A 27,819-nucleotide genomic window follows, 5' to 3' on the forward strand; every position below is an offset into this window, starting at 1 on the left:
CAAACACTGCATAACCATTAAAATGAGTCTTAATTCCTTCTAGGGAGAATAAGTTAACAAATACTTCAAGCAAAGCTTAACCTCTATCCTACTTTACTATCTCTCAACCTTGAACAGGACAGAACAAGTTACATTCCTTTTTATCTGGTCCTTCTATTAACTGTTACTTCTGAATTTATGAAAACAAACACTCCAATGTATCTCTCAAAGTGAAGTTCCTTCAAGGTGAATAATAATGATAATAATAAAACTATTAAATTAATTTAATAAAATAAAGAGTCACAAACATAAATGACTAAAAAGCAAAAAGAGACTTTCTTACACAAAGGCTCAAACAGTTAATTTAAGATGTTAAAAAGATACAAACATTAAGAATAGCAGCAAGGTGCATAGGATAACCAATAGATCTTCAGGTCATAGATCCCTAATTAAAGGCTTCATCTCCCCAGTGCCCATAGCAATTCCTTAAGATCTGCAGAGGCAATTTCTACATCTAAAAATTGCCTATTGTAATGAAATCAAGAGTTCAGTCTCTCTTCTGGTTCTTACACTGAGCAAATGAACAAAGGCAGGGAACTAAGAAGAGGCCACATCCTTTTATCAAGTCAGGAAGACGGCATTAGTTGAGGGTTGTAAGCAAAGGAAAGAAAAAGGGCCCTTCTGGATGATGAAGGACAAGGATGAGAAGATGGTAATAGACGAGAGAAAAAAAAAGTAGAATATTCAAAATCTCATTCAGCTTCTATTTTTCCCTACTAAGAAGAATCATCTGCATGTTGGGAAAGAGAGGATAAAATATTGTCAATAATATTGAAATCCTAAGGCAAACAAAGAGATAGTGAGTACCTAGGCCTGTCTTCAGTGAATTTATTTAACTTTATTAGGCCTAGATGATTTCTCCAAAGTGGTGAAAAGAGCTGAAGACATCATCTAAACTGCTCTCATTCACATTTGGGGGAAAAAAAAAAAAAAAAGGAACATAAGATTTGCCCCTCTGGGCAAATCTCTATGAGAGATGAGTAAACGTCTCACCAGATTTAATGAAAGGGAAGAACACAGATGCTTCAAACTATGTGCTGAAGAATTTGATATTAGTTCCTGGCAACAATTTTTGAACACATTTGTAAAGAGACAGATAAGGAACGAGTGGAAAGAGAAGTAGTGATTCTTTATCAACTTACATGAATTAATATAGAATGTTTTCTTTTTTGGCAGGGTCACTAGACTATGAAATTAAGAGAGTATTGTAGATATAGTTTGCCTAGATTTCAGCAAAGTATTTGACAAGAGTTTCTCATGTTATCTTTTTGGACAAAACTGAGACATGTGAAAATGAGACAATAATAATGAAAAAGGAAATTCTGTAAGTGTTTGATTAACTAGGTCTTCTAAACAGTGATTAGGGGATCATTGTTCATTTGCAGGGCAATCTTTAGTGGATTACTACTGGACTGTCTCTGGCCCTGATCTGTTTAGCATTTTTTCATTAATGATTTGATTGGAGGCATACATGTTTACAAGACTTCTAAGATGACATTAAGCTAGAACAAAAAGCTAAATATATCTTATGAAAAAAGTGGGATTTTAAAAGATCCATCCAAAACCTAGAAAATAAGCCAAATCCAATTAAATGAAATAATAGGGGTCAATCAATCAATAAGAAGGCTTTATCAAGCACATATTAGATACACTAAGTGCTAGAGATGCCAAGAAAAAGTGAAAAGAATCCATTGATCTCAAGGAGTTTACATTTTAATAGAGGAGACAAATAATATATATATTATATAGAAGTATAGACAAGTATAGACACAGAGGAAATAGAAGATAAGTTCAGATGCTTAGATACTACCAGCTGGGGAGAGCAGGAAGGGTCTGAGTCCCAGAGCCAACATTTTGAAAATCTGACTTACTTGCTATCTAAGTTCACTAATGTGAAAAGAAAGACTGGACTGAGAGAAGCAGGAAACATTGGTTTTAGTTACAGCTTTACCACTAGCTTGCTATTTAATTTGGATTATAAGACTTCTCTAAATTTCAAATTCTTCATCTATAAAATGAGACCTTTAAAATGTAAATATAAGGGTCTTTTATTTTACAAACTGCCAGGATTTAGACATGATTTCTTCCCAAGATGGAAAGAAAAGCTGAAATAATAACTTGCATCTTCTCACTCTTAAGTCCAAAGATTTTCCTTCTAGGACAGTTACAGATGAGCTAATATAGTATTGAAATGACCAAGTTCCTTTGTGATCCCACCTTCTGCAATGTTTTTGTTTGTTTATTTGTTATGCTTTTAGGTTTTGACCACTATCAATTTCCACCTGGCTACTAACTAAATTTCTGTATTAGATGTAAGCCACCTTTGGTTTCCAAAGAATATAAACTTGTGCTGTTTATAAAACTTTATAGCGGTAGAGACCATTAACTAATTTAAATGTTGATGTGGGGATCATTATTATATTCTTTGTTGGATAGCTCAAGATCTCTTAAAAGTGAAACACAATGAAATTATTTCTGCCTATGTCATTGAAGTAACCCCTAAACAGAAATGTTTTTTCTTTATTATTTCATCAAAAACAAAATGAATTTAAGAAAGCTAAGTATTTTCTAACCTTTGTATGGTATATGATAAAGTCAACCTTAGAAATGCAATACACAGCTTTCCTTAATATGTAGTTTAGTGTAACTGTTAGGTTCTTCTCTACTACCATCTACCTTAAGATCAGAAAAAAACAAACCTCACCTATGAAGCTAACAGATTACTTTCCCTGCTGTCTTGCCAGCCGACTACATTTGCTTTTTATTCCAAAGTTAGCTTATTAACTCCTGGGAAAGATTTGTTCTCACTACAGTTAGTGTTTTACAATTCTCGGAAGTTTTCTCTTGAGAGTTATTAAAATGTAGATACTCAAAAGAAGTGGTCCAGCCATATAAATCACGCATCTGTTCAAAGACATGACAACGCAGAGGAACTATCACCATTTTACAGGAGACAATGGGGGTTTCTTAGCTCTCCCTGGCAGTCCTACCCAAGAGATTGTCTTTCATTTCTTTGCTTCCTCCTCTTCTTCTTCTAAGAGGGTATATTATGCAACTATTGTGTGATTTTGGGGGAAGGATTAAAACACACTAATCTGAAAAAGGGAAACAAGATGAATGGAACATAATATTACTGGGTTAGTAGTAAATAATATCTGAAAGGGGGAAATAACTTTCTCTTCTTGGGGTCTCCAAGTTCTTTTCTTCTAATTTCTCTTTCTTAACTCAAAAAAGCCACTGACCTTCTTCCTCAAAATTACTTCTAAAAACCTGGTCATTTTTCCATTCTCATCTCACCCAATGATTATTAAATTTCTAAAGCAGTCATTATATCAAACTTTGCAATACTATTAAAAGTAGGAAGTTTGTCACTGTTCTGTGAAACCTAGAATATATCTATACTGCTAAAATCAGCAAAGTTTTAGTGAAATTTGTTTCCCTAAGGACTGATTTTTCTTTCCTCATTGCCATCCAAGTCTCAGTTTTATCATCTGAAAAATGGAAAGGCAAGACTACATAGTTTGAGGTCTCTTCTAGCTTTAGCTCTATTTTGAGCTCACTCCATAAGTCCTTTCATATGCTTTTTGTCCTCCACCTACAAGAGTAAGAAAGGGTCTCACAGGCTGTGAACTCCTCAATGCTAGATTTTAAAAAACCTACAAAAATTAAAGGATTTCTGTTACATCAAAGGGCTAGTAACAAAGTGGGAATCTATCCATTATGGAATGGCTGAATTAGAGTACATATGAATATAATTGAATATTATTATGTAATAAGAAATGATGAATGAGGAATTCAGAGAAAAATAGGAAACGTTTTATGAACTGATGCAAAGTGAGATAAAGAAAATCAGAAGAATATATAAAATCAGTAACATAAAGAAAACAAATAAACCAAAAAATCAAAGTCTGAGTAATTAACCAATCACCCTAGAAAGCAAGTCATGAAATATACCACCCTCTTCTCAGTAAAAAACCTAGGAACTGTGAGGACATAATGCTGTCAACCTTAGTCATAAAACTGACTGTATGGCTATATTCACTGAATTATTCCTTTTTTAGTACAAGAGAGAAATCAATTGGCATGGTAGATTATCTAAAAATAACAGTCACATAAAAACCAAAATGCATCCATACACCATAAAATTTATCTTTTAAAATGTTGATAATTATCCATTAGCCAAATCAACTGCTGCTATTGTGGCTTTTGGTTTTGATTTTATATAGAAATAAATTAAAATCTAATAGGAGGGGAGAAAATACTTCCCCCAAAAGTTCTAGAAAACACTGCTAACCTATATTGCTTGTATTTGCTATTTTAAGAGTTAGGTTAGAAAAAAAGATTTGAGGAATATTCAGCTCTGAGTTTAATTCACAAGTTTGCAACTAAATGAGTCAGGTAATACGAGAAATTGTCAACTCTAATGTTAGGAAAGCTATTCATATTTTTAGAAGAAAATATTACAACATGAACCAAATCTCAATTTAGGATTTTTCCAGAGAGACACAAGCACACAGAAAAGAATATCATACCAATATTAATATTCAAACTCACATTACACAAAAATCAACTTAAAAAAGAATTCTAAAAGAAATTCACATTCCAAAAAACTCCTAAAGGTAATTTAACTGCATGGTACTGTTTCCCTCCCTCCCTCCCTCCTTCCCTTCCTTCCTTCTTTCTTTCTTCTTCTCTCCCTCTCCCTCCCTTCCTCCCTCTCTTTCTCCCCACCTCTTTCTCTTCCCAAATTCATTGATCTTTCCAACATGGCAGCTAGGTAGCAATAGGGGACAAAGTTTTAAACCAAGAGTCAGGAAGACCTGAGTTCAAATTAGACACTTACTAGTTATGTCACCCTGGACAAGTCACATTCCTTCTGTCTGCCTCAGTTTCCTCAGTTGTAAAATGGGTATAATAACAGCACCTACCTTATAGGGTTGTTGAAAAGAATGAATGAGATAATACTTACAAAACACTCAGCACTATGTCTTGCACAAAGCAGATGCTACATAAATGCTTATTCTTCTACTTCCACTATGACATGCTTTCTCTCTATAAAACACCTTCTAGTTCTGATATATCTTATTTCTTTGAATGAATCTGGGAACTAAGCAGACTAAGCAAAAACCTCCCGTGTCTATAAAAAGTGAATAATCAAACTAAGTGGCAACAGATTGCTTGTACATCTCAATCAGACATTTTCAAATGCCTTTACTCTGAAGGGATCAGAATAATGTGGCAAGGACTTCTAAACAAACATCACCTTTCATATACTACTAAAAGGATATATGAAGTTCAGTGAAAGACAGGAGATAATGCCATGTGGGTTCTAAAAATGGGTCCAATCAAGCTGTTCAGTGCTTAGATGTACTGAGAGTATTTAATCTACTAACTAGCTAGTTGTTTTTTTTTCTTCCTATAAGTAAACTGTAATATCCTTGGTCATATCACAATGTCTGATGAACATTTCTGGATAAATGGGTGAAATAACAAAAGAGCGGGAACAGCAAGTCTTTCTCCCTCTCCTTCCACCGGCAACTATGTGCTGACTCCACAAAAAGGAGGAAGCTCTTCTGTTACCCATTGTGAGCTAACATGCAAACCCGTTGTAATAGTGAACCCAACAAAATCGAAAGAACAACATCTTCAGATACTCTTCCTCTAAGGGAGAGAGGCTCAATCTTGTTCATTAATGTAAACAATGATGAGGAGGAAATTCACCCATTCTACTGTGCAACTTATATTGTGAGCTGCTTAGGACACAAAGAGATAATGTGATTTGCTTAGTCACATAGCCAAAATGGGTCAAAAGAAGAATTTGAACCCAGGACTCCTTAATTCCAAATCTGGCTTGGTATCTTGCTATCTTTTTATTATTATTCTGTTAATATCCTTCTATCAAAATAAATCCTACAAATTGTAACAGTCTCCAAGCCAGAAGATAAAATGTTTTCATTTGAAAGTACGATTTCTCTAGTAAGCAATGTTATAAAATATCTTTTTGGAAAGAGTTATTTAAGTATCTAAAAAACAAAGAAACAGTCAACTGTCACTGAAAGAACTCTCTGATTGCCAAATCTCTCTATTTCCTTCTCTGACCACATGCCAACACAACATTTGTTGTGATCTTAAAGTTTCCTGTAAGTAAATTCAATTGTATCCCCATTCCTTTTATTATGCCTACCAGTGGGCAATGATAAGAACAGCAAAGAATAATAAGGTTTGAGTCCTAAAAGTCAGCAAGGCTTACTTGACTGGTGTCCATCAGAGAAATAGTGTGAATTTTTATATAATACATGGAAGAGCACTTTCTACTTTTAAGGCTGCATTAAAAATGACTTTAAAATCACTAAAAAAAAAAATCACTGTACATACCTGTTTTGGGATGTATTGAAAAAAAACCTTGTGGATTTCCACTTGTTATTTTATAGGTCAGCTTGTCATTAGAACTAGAATCTGGATCAAAAGCCTCAATCTGCACAACAGACACATCCTTGGGCGAATTTTCCATGACTTCTGGATAATAAACTGGCTCCGATGTTTGGGGTGCATTGTCATTAACATCCTCAACTTCGATATAGATCTCAGTGAATGATGAAAGAGGAACAACACCCTGGTCTGTTGCAAAGACTGTCAGCCAGTAATGGGAGACAGTCTCACGGTCCAACTTTTCAGCAGTCTCTATGACACCTAGAGAAAAAGCAGAGAAGAAATACTAAACACCATTCAGAAAGTCAGCCAACAACCTTTACTCACCACTTCAAAAAACTTTCACAATGGGACAGTTTTACAAATGGATCACAAATGTGTTTATTACTTGGGGCAGAGGGAAGGGGGTGGAGGGAGTGGGGAAGCCTTTGTAGATTTTCATTTGGTACACAAACTCTAGAGTAGGCAGAACCTCAACATGAAGCCCTGAATAGAATATAATTAACACGCCAACATAAAACATACTAGCCTTTCCTAATGATGCGGAAATTAACGTATGTGGTAATATACCTATAGTAAGGGAAGGAAATCTTTAATTAAGGGACCACACACTAGCTATGAATGAAAGTTGAAATAAAGACTTAGAGAATATATATTCCAATAATAATTACATTATAAAATTTGTTTTTTCTCAGAGCAACTCTAAAACCAATCTTATTATGCCCATTTCACAGGACATAAAAAGGAGTGTAGAGTCAGTCTCAAAGCCAGGAGGAATAGTGTTCAAGATCTGAAATATACTAACTTTATGATTCCAGACAAGTCACTAAATATCTACCCCTCAGTGTCCTGGACAACTCAAACTCCACAGTCAGTACAGTCTGATGTGAGTTGAAAAGAAGGTGCTGGCTGGCATTGCTAGAGGGATTTTCCTCACCTAGCATTACCTGAACCAGGGAAATCATAAGCACATTGTTCCTGTGCTCACAGACAAGGACAAGAAGCTGAGAAGATAAGTGATTTGCTCATATCTACGTAATTTAATAAATATTAGTGCTGGAACTAAAATTTCATATCAAGGTTCCCTTTGCCACTTTAAAATAAGAGCTAAGATTCTATGTCTGGAGGATCAATTTAGAGCCAGGGCACACTTGCAATGGGAGCAGCTTGGAAAGAATACTGGCTTGGGTTCAAATTCCTTGCTCTGTGATATTAGGCAATCTAACTGAAAAAAAAATGGTTCCATTACTTGAAAAATAGGGCTAATGATCTTTTTATCATTATATAATGATAGACTAAATGATATCTATATCTATATATAAATATATAGATATAGATATATAGTACAGTAAGACTTAAAATGAGGGGAGGGGTAATGAGAAGAAGAGGAGGAAAGAGAGAAGAGATAAAAGAGGAGAAAGAGTTAATACCATTTTTATTATAAAGACCAATGATGAATAAATCAAACAAAACAGTCCTGTATCCCAGGGAAAGTCAAACAACTACCAGCATCTCAATAATGTCATCCCCCCCAAAATGTCATCTTTATTATTTTCCTCTTGTTTTCAACCTTCATTGCTTCTATAACCTATTTTAACAGGTTAATAATATGTGAAAGACGCTATTTATTTAAAAGTTTTCTTCACATCATCCTGAACTACTCAGAGTAAGAACATTTGAAGATCCAAGAATAAGCCACCATGCAATTGTCAATGCTGACTCCTCTTCAAAACCTTCCTTTCCTTAAATCCCCTCCTGCTTAAAAACGCAAATAGGGATCATGGAATAGGGATCCCAGAGAGTGACTTAGGTACTCTAAAAGATTTCCTTAAGGCTGTGGTGTTACCTAAAAGTATTTTCAATAATGTTCAGAAAACAGGGTGCTTCACTACTATAAAAGAAAGTACAAATAATTCCAAAGTAATTAAATTGAGGCAAAAAGAATTATTTCTCAGCATTAGTACTGAATATATGGTTTTTGTTTTGTTTGTTTTTTAATCCTTTTAATCTTTGTCAGGACTCCATGAAAGGCCTAGTCTTTTATCTCTGCTTTATTCAGGACCCCTAGCACCTGTAAAATCCTGCCTCACTTGGCCTGCTGGCACAAAACTAGCAACATTACCTGCTCAGAAACAGCATATAGCATAATCTCAGGACCAAGAACAGGCAGACTTTTTTCTTCAATCAATAGCCACAAGTATGTCCTTGTGGTTCTATTAGAACCACTGTGTCTCAACTGATTTCCCAGACTCTGAAACCAATCTGCCTACTAGAACACCCACTACCCAACTGTTCTGGCCTGCCCTGGGCTGCTTTTTTGGAAACTAAACCCGTTCTGCTTACTTGAATGCTAGCGACCCTGTGTGCGCTGACATGCTTCTTCTAGGCTTCCTGATGTATGTGTACTCAATCCTATGTGTAAGTCCTTTACTAGATTACTAGATGCTTTCTCAGTGATTGTCTTCCCAGATGCTCCATTTTCACCATGACCTTAACAGACTCCTTGTCCTTATCTCTGACCAGGTTGTAATAGGCTGCTTACTAATTCCTGAAGTGATGAACTTTCCGGTCTAATTGGCTAGGCTCCCAATTTAGTACACTACCAATGTTTCACACATTAGCATGGAACCCTAGCAGGTACAACAGGGACATTATAACTCTTGGAGTTGAGGTCAGTGAACTTTCAAAATTATTTTTACAATTGCATGATATTGTATCATTGGTTTCCATTTTAATTGCCTGCATTTTATTTTAAGCATTTAAAAACATTATTCTTAGAAGGGATTACTAGAAGGTCAAAGAGTGTACTCTCCCCCCCCCCCCCCCCCCCCCCCCCACACACACACCCATCCATGCTTTGGGGATGATATCCATCATCCATGTCACACTCACTAAAATCTATCTCTCTGAGACCTCATGTTATATTGAAAAGAACTCTGTATTTTTTAATTACTAAATGACTGAAATAAGTCCTCAGTTTCTCAAAAAGTTAATAAACTTCTTTATAATTTTTTAAAGTTTTTCTTGGTAAATGACTAATTTGTAAGATGTTATTGAGAGACAGGGAGAATGGGGCACTTATATAATCATATTTAATGATATTTCACTACTTCTTATTGGTCTTTAAAGAAAAGAAGGGCAGCTAGGTGACCCAGGAAAATGAGTTTTCCTGAGTTCATATTTAACCTCAACACACTCAAAGCAATTGAAGAATCATGGAATAATAGATTTAGAGCAGAGGACTTTAACCTTTTTTTTTTTTTTTTTTTTTTGTCCTGTATCACTAAGACAGTCTGGCAATTATTCTCACAATATTTTAATGGCGTGTGCACACACATATACATGCACACACAAACTCATAAAGGATTACAGAGAAAAATAATTAAATTTAGATAACTATTTAAAAAATTAAACAAGTTTACAGATTCCCAGGTTAAGAACACTTGATTTAGAGGGAGAAAAGACTTCAGAAACCATAATGCCAACTAGTCAGCAAGATCTGAATTCAGATTATCCTGATGCCAAATTCAACATGAAATCTACTATTCCACACTACTTCTCAAAAGCAACAGAGTCCAACATGGAAAATAACTGGTCTGTTTGTCCCAGTCTGTCAGTTTGTATTTTTTTTTTTTTAAATATAAACAGCTTTGAGTGGTGAAAAGTCATAGATTTAAGGCAACAGTATCCTTTATCTTACTTTAACCTCACTTTTGTCTCAGTTTCCTGTAAAATTCCTGAAATGAGCAGGCTGAACTAGGAATCCTCTAAGGTCACTTCCAGATTTAAATTTATTATTTTAGAGAAAGAAGATTGTTCTTTTTCTAGTTCTTTTGTAGTGTAACCAGACCACATACATGTTAACTCTTTACAATAAAGTTAGCCCAGTTAGCGGATATTTAGGAATTAAGAAAATGATAACAAAAAAAGTAAAATTTCTCTCTAAAAAAAAAAAATAGATAAGATTTTCCAAACATGAAAATGAAGGACATGCAAGCATAATAAATGAACATATAAATCTTAGTTCTTTGCCAAGGCTTCAACAATATCATATAATTTGACAGGAAAATTCTAAGGTATTAGAAATTTTCCAAGAAGACAGAGTATGTGCATAATTCCTTTTTTTTTCTCCTTTTGAAAATTAATTCTCTTATTACTTATGTTATTAGCCATTTTTTGCTTTTCTTCACTCTAAAAACTGCCTTGGTATTAGCAGATTATCAATAGCACCCAAGAAACAAAATCTTATCCAATCTTGATTAAAAAAAAAATGAAGATGCACATTGTATTCATATTTTTAAAATTAAAGATACATGCCTACATTCAAATAGATGTTAATGGATATGCATATGTTTATACACAAAAACGGGAAAATGTAACACTGGGGGTCAGGAGACTTGAGTTTTTTTCTATCTTTATGAAATTCTGTACTGTGGTATAGTGGAAAGACTACCAGAGAAGATAATGAGGTATACACATATTCTTTGTCTCAATAGAAAGAGAAAAGATTCTAGGATATAATGGATTACAGAGGAAATAAATTAAATTGAAAACTTTTTTTAATTTAAAGCAAGTTTACAGATCCTCCCCCCCATTTAAAAATCCATGATTTAGAGTGAGAAGAGACCTTAGCAGTCAACTAGTCCAACTTCTTCATCTTACACAAGAGGGAACCCAAGAAGGCTCAGGAAAGTAACCTGAGTTGCCCAGGATTTGGACCACTATATATATATATATATATATACACCTTAAATTTGGTTCTCAAGAGGATTGGTTTTCTTTCATTGTTTTCCTTTGTGATAAAAGCTGGAGGTGGGGTGGGGGAAAGGAAAATATTAAGGGTCATTAACTTATATAAAAACAAGATGCTTAAATAAATTTTTTAAAAACTTAAACAATCAAAAAAGAGCCTACTATGTTGTCAGGCACTATGTGGTTACTGGGAATACACAGGTAAAAAAAGTAAGATATTCTCTAACTCTTAAAAAGGGAGAAGGAATGGAAGAGGAGAAAGAACACTTTTATAACTGGAGAGATCAAGAACAGACCCTGCGTCAGGCAATAACAGAGCTGTGTGGAGAGAAGCAAGAAATTCTATGAAGGTGAAGGAATACACAGAAAATAATGTATCCAAAGCTGTGGAGGTGGAATGGAATATGCTACATATGGGGAGTCATATTAAGTTTGACCCGAACAGAGTCTATGAAATAGAAATGGAAAGGGATATAGAAAGTAGAATGTGGGGGGCTTTAAATATCTGGGTGGGGGTCCTGTATTTTATCTTATTAGTAATAGAAGGCACAAGAGCAATAGTGACCAATCAGAAAGCTACTAAATAGTCCTGGTAAGAGATGATGAGGGCCCAAAAGGTACACGAATGGAAGGAGAAGCTATAGAGACAGAATGGATAAGAAATGGCAACTGACTGGATATAATTAGGGAGGTAAAGAAAGGGTCAAGCTTAACTGCAAGCTTGTGAATGAAAGACTATAAGAATGATCCATCTCAATTCTAGCCTCATTACTGTTTATCTCAATCTATGACCTTTTTTTTTTAATCCTGGCTCCCTTCATTTATACACTTTGTCATAGACTCATCATACTTTTTTCATTATTTTCATAGATGCTGCCTCAAATTCCACATGTCTGCCTGCCTACCTGCCTGTCTCTCTCCCCCCCCCCCAAACATACCCCGCCCTCATACTTCTCTGCCATTCTAATTCTTAAAAATGTATCTTCTTATACCCCTATAAGCAGGTATGCATTTCTCCTCTATGTCTTGCCTTCTTCCTCTTTAAGTTTGCAACTCCCCTTCTGTGACCTTCTCGTTTCTGTTTCTGTATCTCTTCAATATTCATTCCCCTGACATTTCTAAGGCAAAAGGTAATCAAGTTTAGACTGAGTTGATGAAAAGTTTGGACAGAGAAGTACAGGAAGAGACTTAAGACAAGAGTCTGGACAGGGATAAATGAGAGTTACAAACCTGAGGCTCAGGAAAGAGGAGAGTAAAAACCTGAATAATCAAAGTACAAGGAATTCTCTGTAGAAAGGAGGAGTTACAGGATGCCAGTGGGAAGGAAAACATGGTGGAATCAGGTAAAGGGAAACAGTCTCATTCTTGATAAAAGAGGTTGTCAATGGTGGAAAATCACAGGTAGGCTATACTGTGCCCACAAAAGAAAATTTTGACCCAGCCTACTATATAAATAGAATTATGTTATTGAAAAAAAAAATTCCAATATAATTAGCTGTGTAATTCTAAAGTTACAAGAGTGGCATTTGGCAAGAGATGGGTTGGAAGAAATCAATACAATATAAGGAAATAATTCCAAAGAATCAAAAAATCTTGAATTGTTAAGAATGACTCCCATTCCAAACATACTATTCAGGATTTCAAGACCACCACCAGATGTCACTATGAAAATTTATTTGCAATGCATTTAGCAACAACTAGAACTAAGGGGAAAACAAACACACAGTGTAATTTAAAATAGAACTTCATCTCCTTTGCCAACATACTTGAAAGCTGAATTCATCACACGTTTTCCTTCTAGAAGTATTCATTAATGCCAGTATTACAAAACCAGGGTATTAAATGTAGTTCATGTTGTTTTCCCAGTCTGCATATTAGCACACAACAGTATAAAATTGGTCACACAAATAAATGATTCAACAAAAACACACAGGGTTCCAAGAATAAATCATTCTACCACTGACTATTGTTGATTAATGGTGCTGATAACTTGAATGTAGCCCACCCAAAGGGAAAATGGAATAAGCTTCATACTTATATCAAGGATCATAAACTAGGTTTAATTCTAAAATCTCAGCTTAGCTACAAAACTTCAACATAATTAACATTTCTTTTTTTAAGATTGCGTACCTGCTAAAATTTTTTTTTCCATTACTTTTAATCTCTGAAAGCCTGCTAGAAATAGAGTCTGGAGCTTTGGGTTCAAATCCCAGCTCAGACACTGACTAGTCATATGATCCTGGAAAAGTTATTCAACTGCTCTGCACATCAATTCCTCATCTGTAAAATGGATATAAAACAATACTTTCACTGCCTACCTATCTCCTAGGGCTGTTTTGAGTAAAAGACTCTAAAAAAAAAATTGTCATATAAATGTGCACTATTATTTTTCTAAGAAATTATTACAATGGCCACAAGAAGCCCAGAAAACCTCAGTCACAAAATATTTGCTTTCCTTGCCAAGGAGAGGGACATGGTAGTTTGAAGGGCACAAGCTCACTGGCTAAACATTTTGAAAGAGGATGATCCTGAAGGAAGATTAAGAGCAGTATTAACTCATGAAACATCATACAGAAGTGGGAGGGGAAAACAAGAAAGCAGAAAGCTTAGTGTGAGACCTAAATAAGCCAGATGATTCCCAAAAGCATTTAAAGATAAAAGTGGAAGGAAAACTAATGGCCACAAAAAGGAACAGATGTACTGGTATTTCTGAGGCTTTGTCTCATTATCAATGGCAGCAAAATGGTTGCAATTGGACTCTCACCTTGGTATTTGATAAGCCATATGAGGAAGCAGAAAAAAATGAAGTAGGGGCAGGGGGAGAGAGACAAATTGTGAAACAAAATATACAAAAGATTACTGCCGGAGATTGCACAATGTTATAAGATATGAGATGTTAATTGTTAAGAAAGTCCAAAGGAGGGTAGGTTACAAAAGGATAAGGAAAATATATATAGTCAGAGATAACTATATTTACAAAGAGATGGAGAGACAGAAAGGGAGGGCAGGAATGAGGAAAAAAATAAGGGAAGGCATTGAAGAAGTGAGAAAGAGAGAGAATATCAAAGACCCAGAGATAGAATCTTAGGACATTTGGTGTAATGCCCTCAATTTAACAAATGAGAAAATTAAGAAGCAGAGAGGATGAATGCTCCAATGTCAAATATGCAGAAAGTGTCAGAAGTGGCAAAGGAGCTGATGTGAAGATATTAGTGACTAATACTTTTATATCTACCATTTCAATGTTATAATAATCTTTTTGAAAATCATCTCTGTTCATATCAAAGATATTTTTGATGACAATATGAGATAAGGCCCAACAGAGTGTCACAGATTATAAGTCTACAGAAGACTTTATAGTTATGTAACTATTATGCTGTAGCAAAAGAAGAAAGGGAGTTTCAGAGAAACCTGAGAAGACTTATATAAACTGATGCAGAATAAAGTAAGCAGAGCCAAAAGGCAAATTATGCAGTTTATAGTAACAATCCAGCATGTTCCAGAAGTCTTCATGAGGTTTTAAACCATTAAAATTCAAAATTACACAAACTTTTCAGACATCCTGTATTACAAAGCTAACAACTCTGAAAGACTCAGGAATTCTGATCAATAGGAATAACGAACCATGATTCCAAAGGTCTCCTGATGAACCATATTAATCTATCTCCTGGTGGAGATTCAGAGTATAGTTTGAGAAGTAACTTTTATAGATATGACCAACATGGGAATTTGTTTTGTTCGACTCTCCCTCTCCCTCTCTCCCTCTCTTAGAGGCGGAGAAAATAAAATAAAAGAGGAAAAAGATGAGGAAACTGACTAAGAATTTTTCTTAATTGATTATACATAAAATATATGGACTAGTTTTATTTATTGTTTATCAATTACAAGAAAAATAAAAAGCTCTTGACTGGGGGGGGGCGGGGGCGGGGGAAGAGGAGCACCTAGCCCTAACAGCTCTCCTCCAGTGTTTCCATCCTGAGCTCATAAAAATTTCTTGATAGCTGAAACTCCTGACATAATAATGTTGTTCATAATTCTTTGATAACCAGGATCAAATAAAACATAAAATAGGGAGTCACATATTTGCCAGAGGTGTGTCTACTAATACTATAAAAGAAGTCTAACTCAAAGTCCAATATGAGACAGAGAGAGAGAGAGAGAGAGAGAGAGAGAGAGAGAGAGAGAGAGAGAGAGAGAGAGAGAAGATTTTCCTAGACATCCCAAGTTTCTCCAGATTAGGGATTCTTAGCCTTTTTTTGGTAGCATGGACCTCTATGGCCATTTTATGAAGCCCACAAATCCCAACTCAGAAAAAAAAATGCTTTTAATTGAATAAAGGAAAATACATGCAAAGGAAATTAATGATATTGAAATAAAAATGTGATTTTTTTTTTCCTCACTCAAGTTCAGAGACCTTTCCCTTTGAAACCTATCCACTTATCCCTGGAAGGGAAGGGAGAAGGGCAGGAAATGAGGAGTACAGACCCCAGGTTAAGAACCCTTGCTCAATATATCCTCATTTTTGAATGACAAAATAATTAAGATCCAGAATACTACCAAGTATTCTCAACAGGGCCCACAATCAATAATGATAGAATATACTGAGTGGATAAAGAATAACTAGTCCCTTTTCTTTAAAATAGTCAGGAGCATATATTTAAAACTATCACTAAGCATCATATGCAAATGGGAAAAACTGAAACCTTTCCCAGTCAGATCAGGAGTGAAACAAGGTTGCTCACTATCATCATTATTATTCAATATTGTATTAGAAACGCTAGCCTCGGCAATAAGAGTCGAGAAAGAGATTAAAGGAATCAGAATAGGCAATGAGGAAACCAAACTATCACTCTTTGCTGATGGTATACTTAGAGAACCCCAGAGATTCTACTAAAAAGCTATTAGAAACAATTCATAACTTTAGCAAAGTTGCAGGTTATAAAATAAATCCCCATAAATCCTCAGCATTTTTATACATCACCAACAAAATCCAACAGCAAGAGATACAAAGAGAAATTCCATTGAAAATAACTGTCGACAGCATAAAAGATTTGGGAATCTATCTACCAAAGGAAAGTCAGGAATTATATGAGCAAAATTACAAAAAACTTTCCACACAAATAAAGTCAGATTTAAATAATTGGAAAAAATTAATGTTTGGACAGGCCAAGCGAATATAATAAAGATGGCAATATTCCCTAAACTAATCTACTTATTTATTTAGTGCTATGCCAATCAGACTCCCAAGAAAATATTTTAATGATCTAGAAAAAATAACAACAAAATTCATATGGAATAACAAAAGGTCGAGAATCTCAAAAGAATTAATGAAAAAAAAAATCAAATGAAGGTGGCCTAGCTGTACCTGATCTAAAACTATATTATAAAGCAGCAGTTACCAAAACCATTTGGTATTGGCTAAGAAATAGATTAGTTGATCAGTGGAAACAGGTTAGGTTCACAAGACAGAATAGTCAACTATAGCAATCTAGTGTTTGACAAATCCAAAGATCCTAACTTTTAGGATAAGAACTCATTATTTGACAAAAACTGCTGGAAAAACTGGACATTAATATGGCAGAAATTAGGCATGGACCCACATTTAACACTGTATACCAAGATAAGATCAAAATGGGTCGATGATGTAGGCATAAAGAATGAGATTATAAATAAATTAGAGGAACACAGGATAGTTTACCTTTCAAACTTGTGAAGGAGGAAGAAATTTGTGACCAAAGATGAACTAGAGATCAGTATTGATCATAAAACAGAAAATTTTGATTATATCAAATTTAAAAGTCTTTTTACAAACAAAACTAATGCAAACAAGATTAGAAGGGAAGCAACAAACTGGGAAAACAGTTTTACAGTTAAAGGTTCTAATAAAGGCCTCATTTCCAAAATATATAGAGAATTCACTCTAATTTATAAGAATTGAGTCTAATTGATAAATGGTCAAAGGATATGAACAGACAATTTTCCTGATGATGAAATTGAAACTATTTCTACTCATATGAAAGGGTGTTCCAAATCATTATTGATAAGAAAAATGCAAATTAAGACAACTCTGAGATACCACTACACACCTGTCAGATTGGCTAAGATGATAGGAAAAGATAATGACAAATGTTGGAGGGGATGCAGGAAAACTGGGATACTGATGCACTGTTGGTGGAGTTGTGAACGAATCCAACCATTCTGGAGAGTGACCTGGAATTATGTCCCAAAAGTTATGAAACTGTGTATACTCTTTGATCCAGCAGTGTTACTACTGGGCTTATACCCCAAAGAGATATTAAAGAAGGGAAAGGGACCGATATGTGCCAAAATGTTTGTGGCAGGTCTCTTTGTAGTGGCTAGAAGCTGGAAACTGAATGGATTCCCATCAATTGGAGAACAGTTGGGTAAATTGTGGTATAATGAAACCATAAGGATGAATACAGAGAGGCTTGGAGAGACTTACATGAACTGATGCTAAGTGAAATGATCAGAAACAGGAGATCATTATATACTTCAACAACAATACTGTATGAGGATGAATACAAAGAGAAGATCTAACTTAGTTTCAATTGATCAACGATGGACAGAAGCAGCTACACCCAAAGAAAGAACACTGGGAAATGAATGTGGACTACTTGCATTTTTGTTTTTCTTCCCGGTTTATTTTTGCCTTCTGAATCCAATTCTTCCTGTGCAACAAGAGAACTATTCAGTTCTGCACACATATACTGTATCTAAGATCTACTGCAACCTATTTAACATGTATAGGGACTGCTGCCACTGGGGAGGGGGTGAGGAGGGAGGGGAAATCAGAACAGAAGTGAGTACAGGGATAATGTTGTAAAATCCAGGATCGGGTCTGTCAATAAAAAGTTATAATTATTAAAAAAAAAAAAAAAAAAAAAAAAAGAAACTCCTCCATTCTGGGCTGACTCATAATCCATGGCAATGTCACTCAAACACCTTGAACTTTATGGGATTAGTTATTCTTTTTTTTTTTTTTTTAATAATTATAACTTTTTATTGACAGAGCCCATGCCTGGGTAATTTTTTACAACATTATCCCTTGTACTCACTTCTGCTCCGACTTTTCCCCTCCCTTCCCCCCCCCCTCCCCCAGATGGCTAAATATGTTGAGGAGTTTATTTTTACCAGAAAAGCCTGCCTTCTTTACATTCATATTCTCCTGGGGGAGGGAGGGAAGGAGGGAAAGAGGGAAGGAGGGAAGGAAGGAAAGAAGAAAGAAAGGAAGGAGGGGAGGGAGGGAGGGAAGGAAGGGAGGAAAGGAGAGAACAGTTGTAAGGAATGGTTCCCTAGGAGGGGAGAGGGAGAGTGTAGCTATGGGAAGAAATCTAGAAGATGTAAAAAGAATTAAATCAATAAAAATCCACTATTTTAAAAAACTGATAGAATTCATACAGAACCACAATTTTGTGAAATCAGGAAGGAGGATTAAAATTAAAAGCACTGAAATCTTTTTCCTCCCTTTGGAATTTTCATTTTTTTTTAATTGCACAAGTTTTGGTACTCACTTTAATGCTGAAGAAATCAAAGCAGGGGAAAAGTGTTGGCTGAACATAAAACCTTAGAGTATTCCTTCCCTTCTCTTAAATGCTTAAAATTCAGACCACCCCCTTCCCACACCCTAACAATGATGTGGCAACTGGAATGTTCTTGTTATACAACTTAATAGGATCACAGAGTTAGGACTGGACGGGATCTTAAAGATCATCAAGCCCAACATCGCCATTTTACAGATGAGGAAACCTGGGGCAAAAAAGTAAAGCAACTTGCCTAAGATAACCCAGGTACTAAATGGGAAGGAAATCAAGTCCCTCTGACTCCAGATCCAGCAATCTGTACCATGTTTCTATGGACATTTTTTTTTTTTTTAATGTAAGCTTAAAGCTTTGTGAGAACAACCAGAACATACCAACTAAGTTTGAATAAACTTCATTAACTCAAAGGAAATATTTTAAAAGTCTATATACACTGACTTCTAGGAGTCCACAAGCTAAGCAACTGCCTGAAGCATTTCTATTACAAAGTATGCTTTAACATAGCAACTGTACACACACAAGATTTAATCACAAGAAAAGGCCAAAGTTAACCCACTGATATAAGAAGGAAATATTTCCACCTAAAGTGCAGGGGCCCAGTCTCTTATGAATCTCTTTCCTTAGTCTGGGAAGGATCTCTCCTTTGGGCATATGAGTCTTTTCACAAAAAAAAGCAATGTCTACTGCTCCAGACATGGAAAATCCATTTTTAATGAGTTGCTAAGAAAAAAATCCATGTTTTCTCTTTCTGGATTCAAAAATGATAGTGTACCTATGCCTCTACAGCAGTTATGAAAGATCACATAGTTAAAATCAAAGAAGTAGACAATGTCCATCATGTTCAGCAACTTTATACATTTGCTGAAATGTATACTTTTGGTTGACTCTAGTTTCTTTTTTTCCTATTATTATGAGTTTTTGTGGACATCAAAAATATTTGCTGAGCCTAGCACAGACATAAGTTATGCTTGACAAAATAACAACCAAAACCTTTAGTCAAAAAAAAAAACCCTTTAGATTAAATTATGAATAAATAATAATTATTATATAGTAAATAAATATAAATGATAATAATTATATAATAATATAATTATTAAATAAATATAAATATTTAAAATTATAAATAATATACTGTATATTATATATACAGTATAAATAGAATACAGGACAAATTCAATGAAAATCTTTGTCCACAGCTCTAGAGGATAGAAAGAGAAGATAAAATGGGGCAAATGTGGAGACTGGTATTTGAATCTTGTCTCCAGCATATCTATTACCCATGGAAAGCTTATTCAGCCTCTGAGTCTTAGTGTCATCACCTGAAATATACGGATAGATAATAATTTTGTACATCTTAAGTACCAGTTAAATGCTGGTTGTCAGCAAAGGATTTTTTAAAGATCTAGGTAATTAGTATATACTTTCATGTTCCTCCCATCAGGGTGCTATTTATTAATACCTTTTCTGACAAGGTGACAGTGGGTCTAATCCTAATTTTATCAATCTACGTGATCTTGGCAAGTCACTTAAATATGAAAAACTTGAGACTGAGAAGCCAAATGACTTAAAAATTCTACTTAAAAGAAACAGCAGATAATATTAGATTTACAGTTTCATGTAAAATCTTTTTTTTCTATGTTATAGAAATGCTTGTTTTATTTAAATTCAGAATAAGATAAAGTTTTTAAAAACTACATCATAAAAAATTCTATACACATTTAAAAGTAGCATTTTAGGACTAAAGATGTCAATCAGCTAAAAAATCATAGCAATTTTCTGGGTCGTAGCTATGGCTGAATCTCTATTTTAAAAATACTAGTTACTTTAAGTACATAATTTAAACTAATGAGCTCTATTGGAGGGGGGTGCAGTAAAGGTGCAAGGGAGGCCCTGAAAGGCAGGGGAAGTATGTTTAGTAAGACAGATTCTCTGGTATAAAATGCAAAATTTCAAATGAGATGATATTTGTAAAGCACTTAGCAAAGTGCCCAGCATAAAGTAAGCATTTTATAAATGTTTGTTCCCTTCCCTTTCCCAAAAATGAGTACATCTTCATTTTCTGCTAGTCAATTAACAAACATTAAGTGTATACTGTGTGTGGAATACCATGTTAGATAATATGGTAACAAGGGAGGGAAAAAGGACTGTAATTCTTACTCTCAATGAGCTATTAGAAGACATTCATGACTATGAAAATATACAAAGTAAATACATGCAGAATATACACAAAATAAACTTTACTGCACTCAATATATTCAGTAAATATATTCAATTCACCCAAGAATTTTATAAATTGACAATTTTGCCCAATTTACAAATGCTCATATGATAATGCTTCCAATTCATGAGGATGAATCTAAAAGTAAGAAAGTTCATCAACAGTCTTTCTATTTAATCAGTTTACTTTGAAATTATTAATGTAAGTAAAAGTTATCTTTCAATATTTAAAAAAAACTATACTTTTATCCCTACGGATAACTCCCTCTACTTTTACAGAATACAATCTGTCCAAGCTGTATTAGTACCCTTTATGAAACCTGGACAAAACCCAAAAGAACAAGCAAACAAATCAACAACAATGCTATCATTATGTGGTTTAATCTTCTGGTGATGAGATTCTCTGAATTTAACAAGTAATAGTTGATCACGCATGGCAGTCCTATTTCATGCTCTTCCATCTCAGTGGGCTCCATTAAGACAATGTTTTCAAGAGACAACCCAATATTACTGCCATAACACAATGGCACATCAGAAAATGAATTTTCTGGAAAACAACTGTTGGGCCTTTAAGTGCACACATTTTTATAAGTAAATCACTGTTGTTCAGTCGTTTCTCAGTTGTATCCAATTCTTCATGGCTCCATTTGGGATTTTCTTAGCAAACTAAAGTGGTTTATCATTTCCTTTTCCAGATCTAGCTAGCTAGTGTCTGAGGCCAGAGTTGAACTCAGGAAGATGAGTCTCTATCCATTCTATCCATTGAACCATATAGCTACTCCCACAAACAGATCAGATTTTGCAATGAAAAAATATTTTAAAGGTGCATGTATAAAGAATCAAGAAAATACTCTCATTGCTGTCTTTATCATTTAAATGTTTTTTTTAAACTTTGGTACAAATTATTTTCATAGGACCTTCAATTTTTTTAGACTATAGAAACTCTATCTGCTATAGCTATTAGGAAACATGGCTCAGTATGATCTTAGTCATTGTTTTTAACTGACCAGGTTTCCCTACCCCTTGCTGACATATATAATACTGTCTTACTTAATCTGTTAGATCTCCTGCTATCTAGAATTTTTTCTAGACAAGCTTACAAAGACACACTATTCTATCACTACATACACACATACTGGGTGGCATAGTAAACAGAATTGGAATCAGGAAGATCTGATTTTGAATCCTACCAGGGATACTTACAAGCCATGTGATGTTGGTAAAATCATTAACCTCTCTATACCTCAATTTTCTCATAATAAAATACTAGGACCTACCCAATAGGGTTGTTCTGAGGTTCAAAGGAATTAACATGTGTAAAAGTAATCAGCAAAACTTAAAAGTACTGTATAAATACTAGTATTCAATCTTTTTCAACTGAAGAAACTACAAGTTTCACAGAGTCTGTTCATTTAAAAAATTCAGGTAACTTAAGCAACAAGACAAACAATCCTTTATGGAAATATTCATATCTTATTGCATCTCCTGAGAGCATCTTAAATGGTATCTTATACATTAAAAGACACTGGAGAAAAATGACCAAACCTATAGCTTAGGAAAGTAATGTCTCAGATTTTCACATATTTAAATTGTGGGAAATCTTCTGGATGGATAAGGTCATACTATACAGGCTAAATCTGTAGGATTGAGTCTGTTCTCTACCTTCAGGCTGTCCTGGCCAGCAGGATTCTGTTGCTCCCTGCTGGGTCACCTGCAGCTCAGCTCAACTTTGTTCAGAAGGAATTAATTGCCCTCTACAATGCCTTTTCACCTGAAGTCATGGTTTTGTGGAGCCAATTAATCACCATAAGCACAGTATGTGGAAGCCTGATGTAAAAACAATTGTACAGATTCCAAATCATGAAAGGCACAGCATCTCAGACACTGACATGAGATAGTTATACAGAACAGTCTGGCCTTTGTTTCATGAGCTACTTTCCACTAGTTTCCTTAATGCTAAAAAATACAAATGGTACATTAAAAAAAACCTTCAAATTCTGATCCTAAATTTTATAAGAACCAAAAACAAAGAAAACAAAATTATGACTTTCAGACTTTTGTAAGCAATAGGAAATACTCATTTCACATTTGGGTATTAATAGGAATTCTTCTGTAATTCAATTCTTAGATCCAAAGACCCTCATGTCAATGCCTCTAAGTTAGTAAATTTATATTTCTTCTCTCAAGTCTCTTTCTTCAGTTTTAAAATGTGGCCAAAGATCCAATGGTCTTGTGATGAAGAGAGCCATCTGGAAGAAGAGAGAGGACTATGGAAACTGAGTGTGGATCACAACACAGTATTTTCCCTCTTTTTGTTGCTATTTGTTTGTATTTTGTTTTTTCTCATTTTTTTTTCCTTTTTGATGTGATTTTTCTTGTGTATGATATTTGTAGAAATATGTATAAAAGAAATGCAAATGTTTAACACATATTGGATTATTTGCCACCTAGGAGAGAAAGTGAGGGGAAGGGAGGGAAAAAAATTTGGAATACAAGGTTTTGCAAGGGTGACTTGAAAATTATCCATGAATATGTTTTGAAAATAAAAAGCTTTAATAAAAAATTTTTCTTGAATATGAAATCTAAAGGAAATTTTTTTTGTTTTTATGTTTTCCACTGATCTTATACTTCAATAAAAGAAATGAAGAAATCCTGTAAAAAAATATTCAAAGAATTTAACAAAATGAATAAAGTAAATTGTGGCCAAGTAAAAGTGCTCTAAAATCTGTACATTTTCCAACTAGGTAAGTGATAAAAGCAAAATGACATGCTGAATTAAAAAGGTAACGATGCAGACCTGAGTTCAAATCTAGTTTCTGAGTCTGGCTATACAAAACCTTGGGCAAAAGGTGTGCCAATTTGCCATGATAGAGGAAATTCTGTTGACCAAAAGCAAACTACATAGATGGCATCACAGGTTCAGACCCTACTTACTCTTCTAAGGAACTAAAGTATTACAAATATGGACATTAGGTAATGAAAAAAAAAACTTTTGAATTTTAATACATCCAAAAAGCTATCTCATATATGCCAATTTCATCCAATTAACAAAAGCTTAAATGATAATATTCCCAAAAATCTTCCATGAGAGAGCTTATCCATGAGACTTCACATTAAAGATATTAATGATTCTATAATGGAAATCGAAACCTGAAATCACTTCTCAACAAAGCATGAAAATGTAGTTTAGCAGAGCTTGCCCTGAAAGTGACATTCTTTGCAAAGCAAGGAAAATCTCTGGCCTGAAACAAGATGCCTGAAATCTGATTACAAACTTAATTAATCTTCATTCTAATAAGCCAAGCAAATCAAAAAGCTTCCTCAGCTAATTTTCAAGCCATTGCAACAATGTAATATAACGTAATTTCTAATTTAAAGAGTTAGTGGACATAAATTTTAATTAAATATGACTTTCAATAAAGAGCTAATTCAAATAATGAAAAAGGAAAAGGATGATTCTTAAGTAAGAGGCTTCCCCTTTAGAAACAAGTTTATAACAAGAACAAAGGCTAGAGATTGAGAGGAAATGAGGATTTCCCAGCACCTTCTACATATACCAATATACTACCCTCTACATATACCAATCATTTTAATGTTAAATTGTTAGGTTGTGATCTCCATTTCTACCACAACATCTTTAATTAAAATTTTAAATTAATTTTTCATGATTAAAGTATATTGAAGACATAATGCTATTAACTTACAGAATATGATGGCAAATAATAATAAGAAAAAAACATACAAATTCCAAAAGGTTTTTCAGATTGGTATTTGCTGATCCTTGTTTAAAAAAAAAAAAAAAGAAAGAAAGAAAGAAAAGAAAAGAAAAGAAAAATAAAGAAAAGCAAAGAAAAAAAAAAGGAAAAAGGAAAAAATTACACATGCATACCTAGATCTGTGTTTTTAGTGCTGTAATAGACCTCCAATTCAGAAACTACCCTTCACCAATGAAAATCTGCAGGTGTTCTGCAACTTAGTCTAAAGAAAGGTTAAGTAATTTACTCTAAGTAACAATCAGAAAGCATCAGCAGTGGGGTTTGAACCCAGGAAGAACTTATGCATAACTCAGGAATCTATTCTCTACTTCCTACATCATGCTACCTTCTCACAACTTCTTTACCATGACCTTGCAGGTCTCTTGCTAGACTACAGTTTGAAAATAAATTAGCTGGATCTTAAACAGTCTTTCTGCTAGTTGTGACTCACAATTATGGAGTACTTTAAGATTTGCAAAACTATGGTCTACCTTTATTCTACAGAGAATAAAACAGACCCATCAACATCAACAAAGCAATATCAGCTGCTCATGGCTATTAAATGATAGGAGTTGAAATGTAAATCTCCAAATCAAGCCCTCTTTTCTTTTAGTAAACTAGGGTCCCTGGAGAAGGATGAACAGAAATTGTCATTGTTCACAGGATTTGGCCGTTTACAAAGCATAACAAACAAAATGTATAAGATGATAGAAATTGTGTTTAAGAATTACAAATGTTAAATCAGCTTATCCTCAATAGTGCATGCATGTTTGAGGACTGTGATGAGTATAGCTAAGGAAGGGAAATAAAGTGGAGGGGAATGAACATTTTCAATGCAGTAATTCTGCACCCTGCTGCATGAGGCTGCTCAATCCCTAAATGTAAGAATATGGACATGGCACTTGATTTCCTCATCCACTACAAAATTCTACATTACAAATCTCTCTAAAAAGAAAAAAATTGCACAATCCGAAGGGTCCATGTCTTCTTCTCTCCTACCAGTGATACTGAATGCTGAGAGCTGATAAGTATCCCTCCCCCTCCAGGTTGGGGAATTAATTACAGTCAATCATTTAACTTATTTTGGTTTTTGTTTGCTTTTATAGCTATAGACTATGCATCTTTACCAATTTTCAGACAATCATTTTGTAAATAAATGCAAGCCAGTGGTGACCAGGAAATTTGATAAAGAATCTATAGATCACAAAGAAAGGAAATCGTCTAGCCCAAATCCTTCGTTTTATAGAAGTTAGTCATTCAATAAGCATTTATTAAGCACTTACTATCAGACACTATGCTAAACATTGAGGATACAAGAAAAGGATAAAAACAAAAACAGGATGTTGATCCTTGCTCTCAAGGTGCTCATGTCTTACTGATAAGACAACATGTAACCAAGTATGTGCATGGAAGATTTGAAGAGACAGACGAACAGAGAGGAGAATTAATTGAAAAAGACTTCTTAGAAAAGATGGAATTTGAATTGAGTCATGAAAAAAGCCAGGGAGAGAAGGTAAAAAGCAGAAGGAAAGAGAAAGAACATTCCAGGTACAAGGACAGACAGCCAAAAGGCATGGAGAGGAAGGATGGAGGAACATGTTTCGAGGAATGCCAAGAAGACCAGTGACCATGGGTCACAATGCATGTGACAAGGGAGTAAACAGTGAGAAGACTAGAAAGGATGGAAGGGGCCAGAATATGAAGGCCTTTTATAATCAAAATGTTTTATATTTTTCTTAGGCACAATAGAAAATTACTGTAGTTTACTGAAGAGAGGCAGACAGAGTCAGATTACTTAAAACAGATCATTTTCCCAACTTACAGGAGAATGGACTAGGAAGAAACAGAAAAGGAAGCCATTTGCCCAACTAAAGTCAAGAGGAAGAGCAGAATGGCATTTAAATTCATATCCTTTAAACCCGAAATCAGTTTTCTTTCAATGTGGGCTATCACAGGCCATGACCACCATGATATCAATAAAGCAATAACTCAGTTTTCTTTAGCAACTGATAGTGTATCAATAGTATCATCTTCATAAAAATAACATGTCACTAGTGGCAAGGTGGGGAACAAAGACAATCAAAACACTAGTAAGCTGTTTTTCAGTCATGTCTGACTCTTCTTGACCTCATTTGGGGTTTTCTGGAATGGTTTGCCATTTCCTTCTTCAGTTCATTTGACAGATAAAGAAATTGAAGCAAACAGAGGTAAGTGACTTGCCTGGGTTTACAAAGATAAATGTCTGAGGACAGATTTGAATTCATAAAGATGAATCTTCCTGATTCCCAGCCCAGTGCTCTATTCAGTGTCCCACCTAGCAGCCCAGAAATCTAAAACAGCTATGCAATCTGAAGCATATAATTTTGTATCTTTGAGTCTCGGCTTTCCCGTCTATAAAATGAGAATAATAGTAATATTTATAATGTTCACTTTATAGCATTCATTGTGAGAAAACTACTCTGCAAATCTTTAAGAACTATATAAAAGTAAGTTGTTATTTGTCTATACAACACAATCAATCCAAAGCAGAGAGGTTAGAAAACCATAGCAACTAAAAAAAAAGAGAGAAAGCCCCATTTTAAAAATTTTATGCTCAGAAAAGTAAAGTGCATAACCTTGTGGTATAAAAAATAATATGAGGTTCTCATTAGAAAATTTCAAATTTTAAATCAGAAAACCCTTTCCAACACATTCCTGAAGCAAAACAGGGTTAATCAATAAAAAAGAAAAAAAATTCCCTAATATTTTCATAAACCTTTAGAGATAAAATGAATGTTGCCCTTTTGAAAAAAGAGAACTTCTGTTTCTCATTGCTATGTAACATTTTTGTCTAACTCTGGAAAATTGTGAGATAATAGATTTTTAAAGTTGCATACTATAGAACCCCCTTCCCCAGCAAAATTCTAGTGTTTTACTGATGTGGATTTTGCAGTTAATAAAAAAGAAAATTTGAATCTAGTCTTAAGTGATACACTTATACAATTTGAACCACTATCTAGATCAGTCTACCAAAAACTAGTTATTGGAATCCTGTTGGAGAAGGAAGGGAGACAGAAAACATGTAATCA

At 34.5% G+C, this 27,819-nt stretch overlaps 1 protein-coding gene across 6 annotated transcripts in view; it reads right to left on the reverse strand.

The window, feature by feature from the left end:
* Positions 1–27,819, reverse strand: part of FAT1 (FAT atypical cadherin 1) — a 175,584-nt gene that overhangs the window by 94,078 nt on the left and 53,687 nt on the right. For all 6 annotated transcript variants that reach the window (XM_031941398.1, XM_031941401.1, XM_023505791.2 and 3 more), the window contains exon 3: positions 6,415–6,729. In XM_031941398.1, coding sequence (XP_031797258.1) covers positions 6,415–6,729 — 315 coding nt within the window. The remainder of the gene's footprint in view (positions 1–6,414; positions 6,730–27,819) is intronic.

This window comes from Sarcophilus harrisii, chromosome 6 (genome assembly GCF_902635505.1).
Source record: "Sarcophilus harrisii chromosome 6, mSarHar1.11, whole genome shotgun sequence".
In the NCBI taxonomy this organism is placed as follows: domain Eukaryota; kingdom Metazoa; phylum Chordata; class Mammalia; order Dasyuromorphia; family Dasyuridae; genus Sarcophilus; species Sarcophilus harrisii.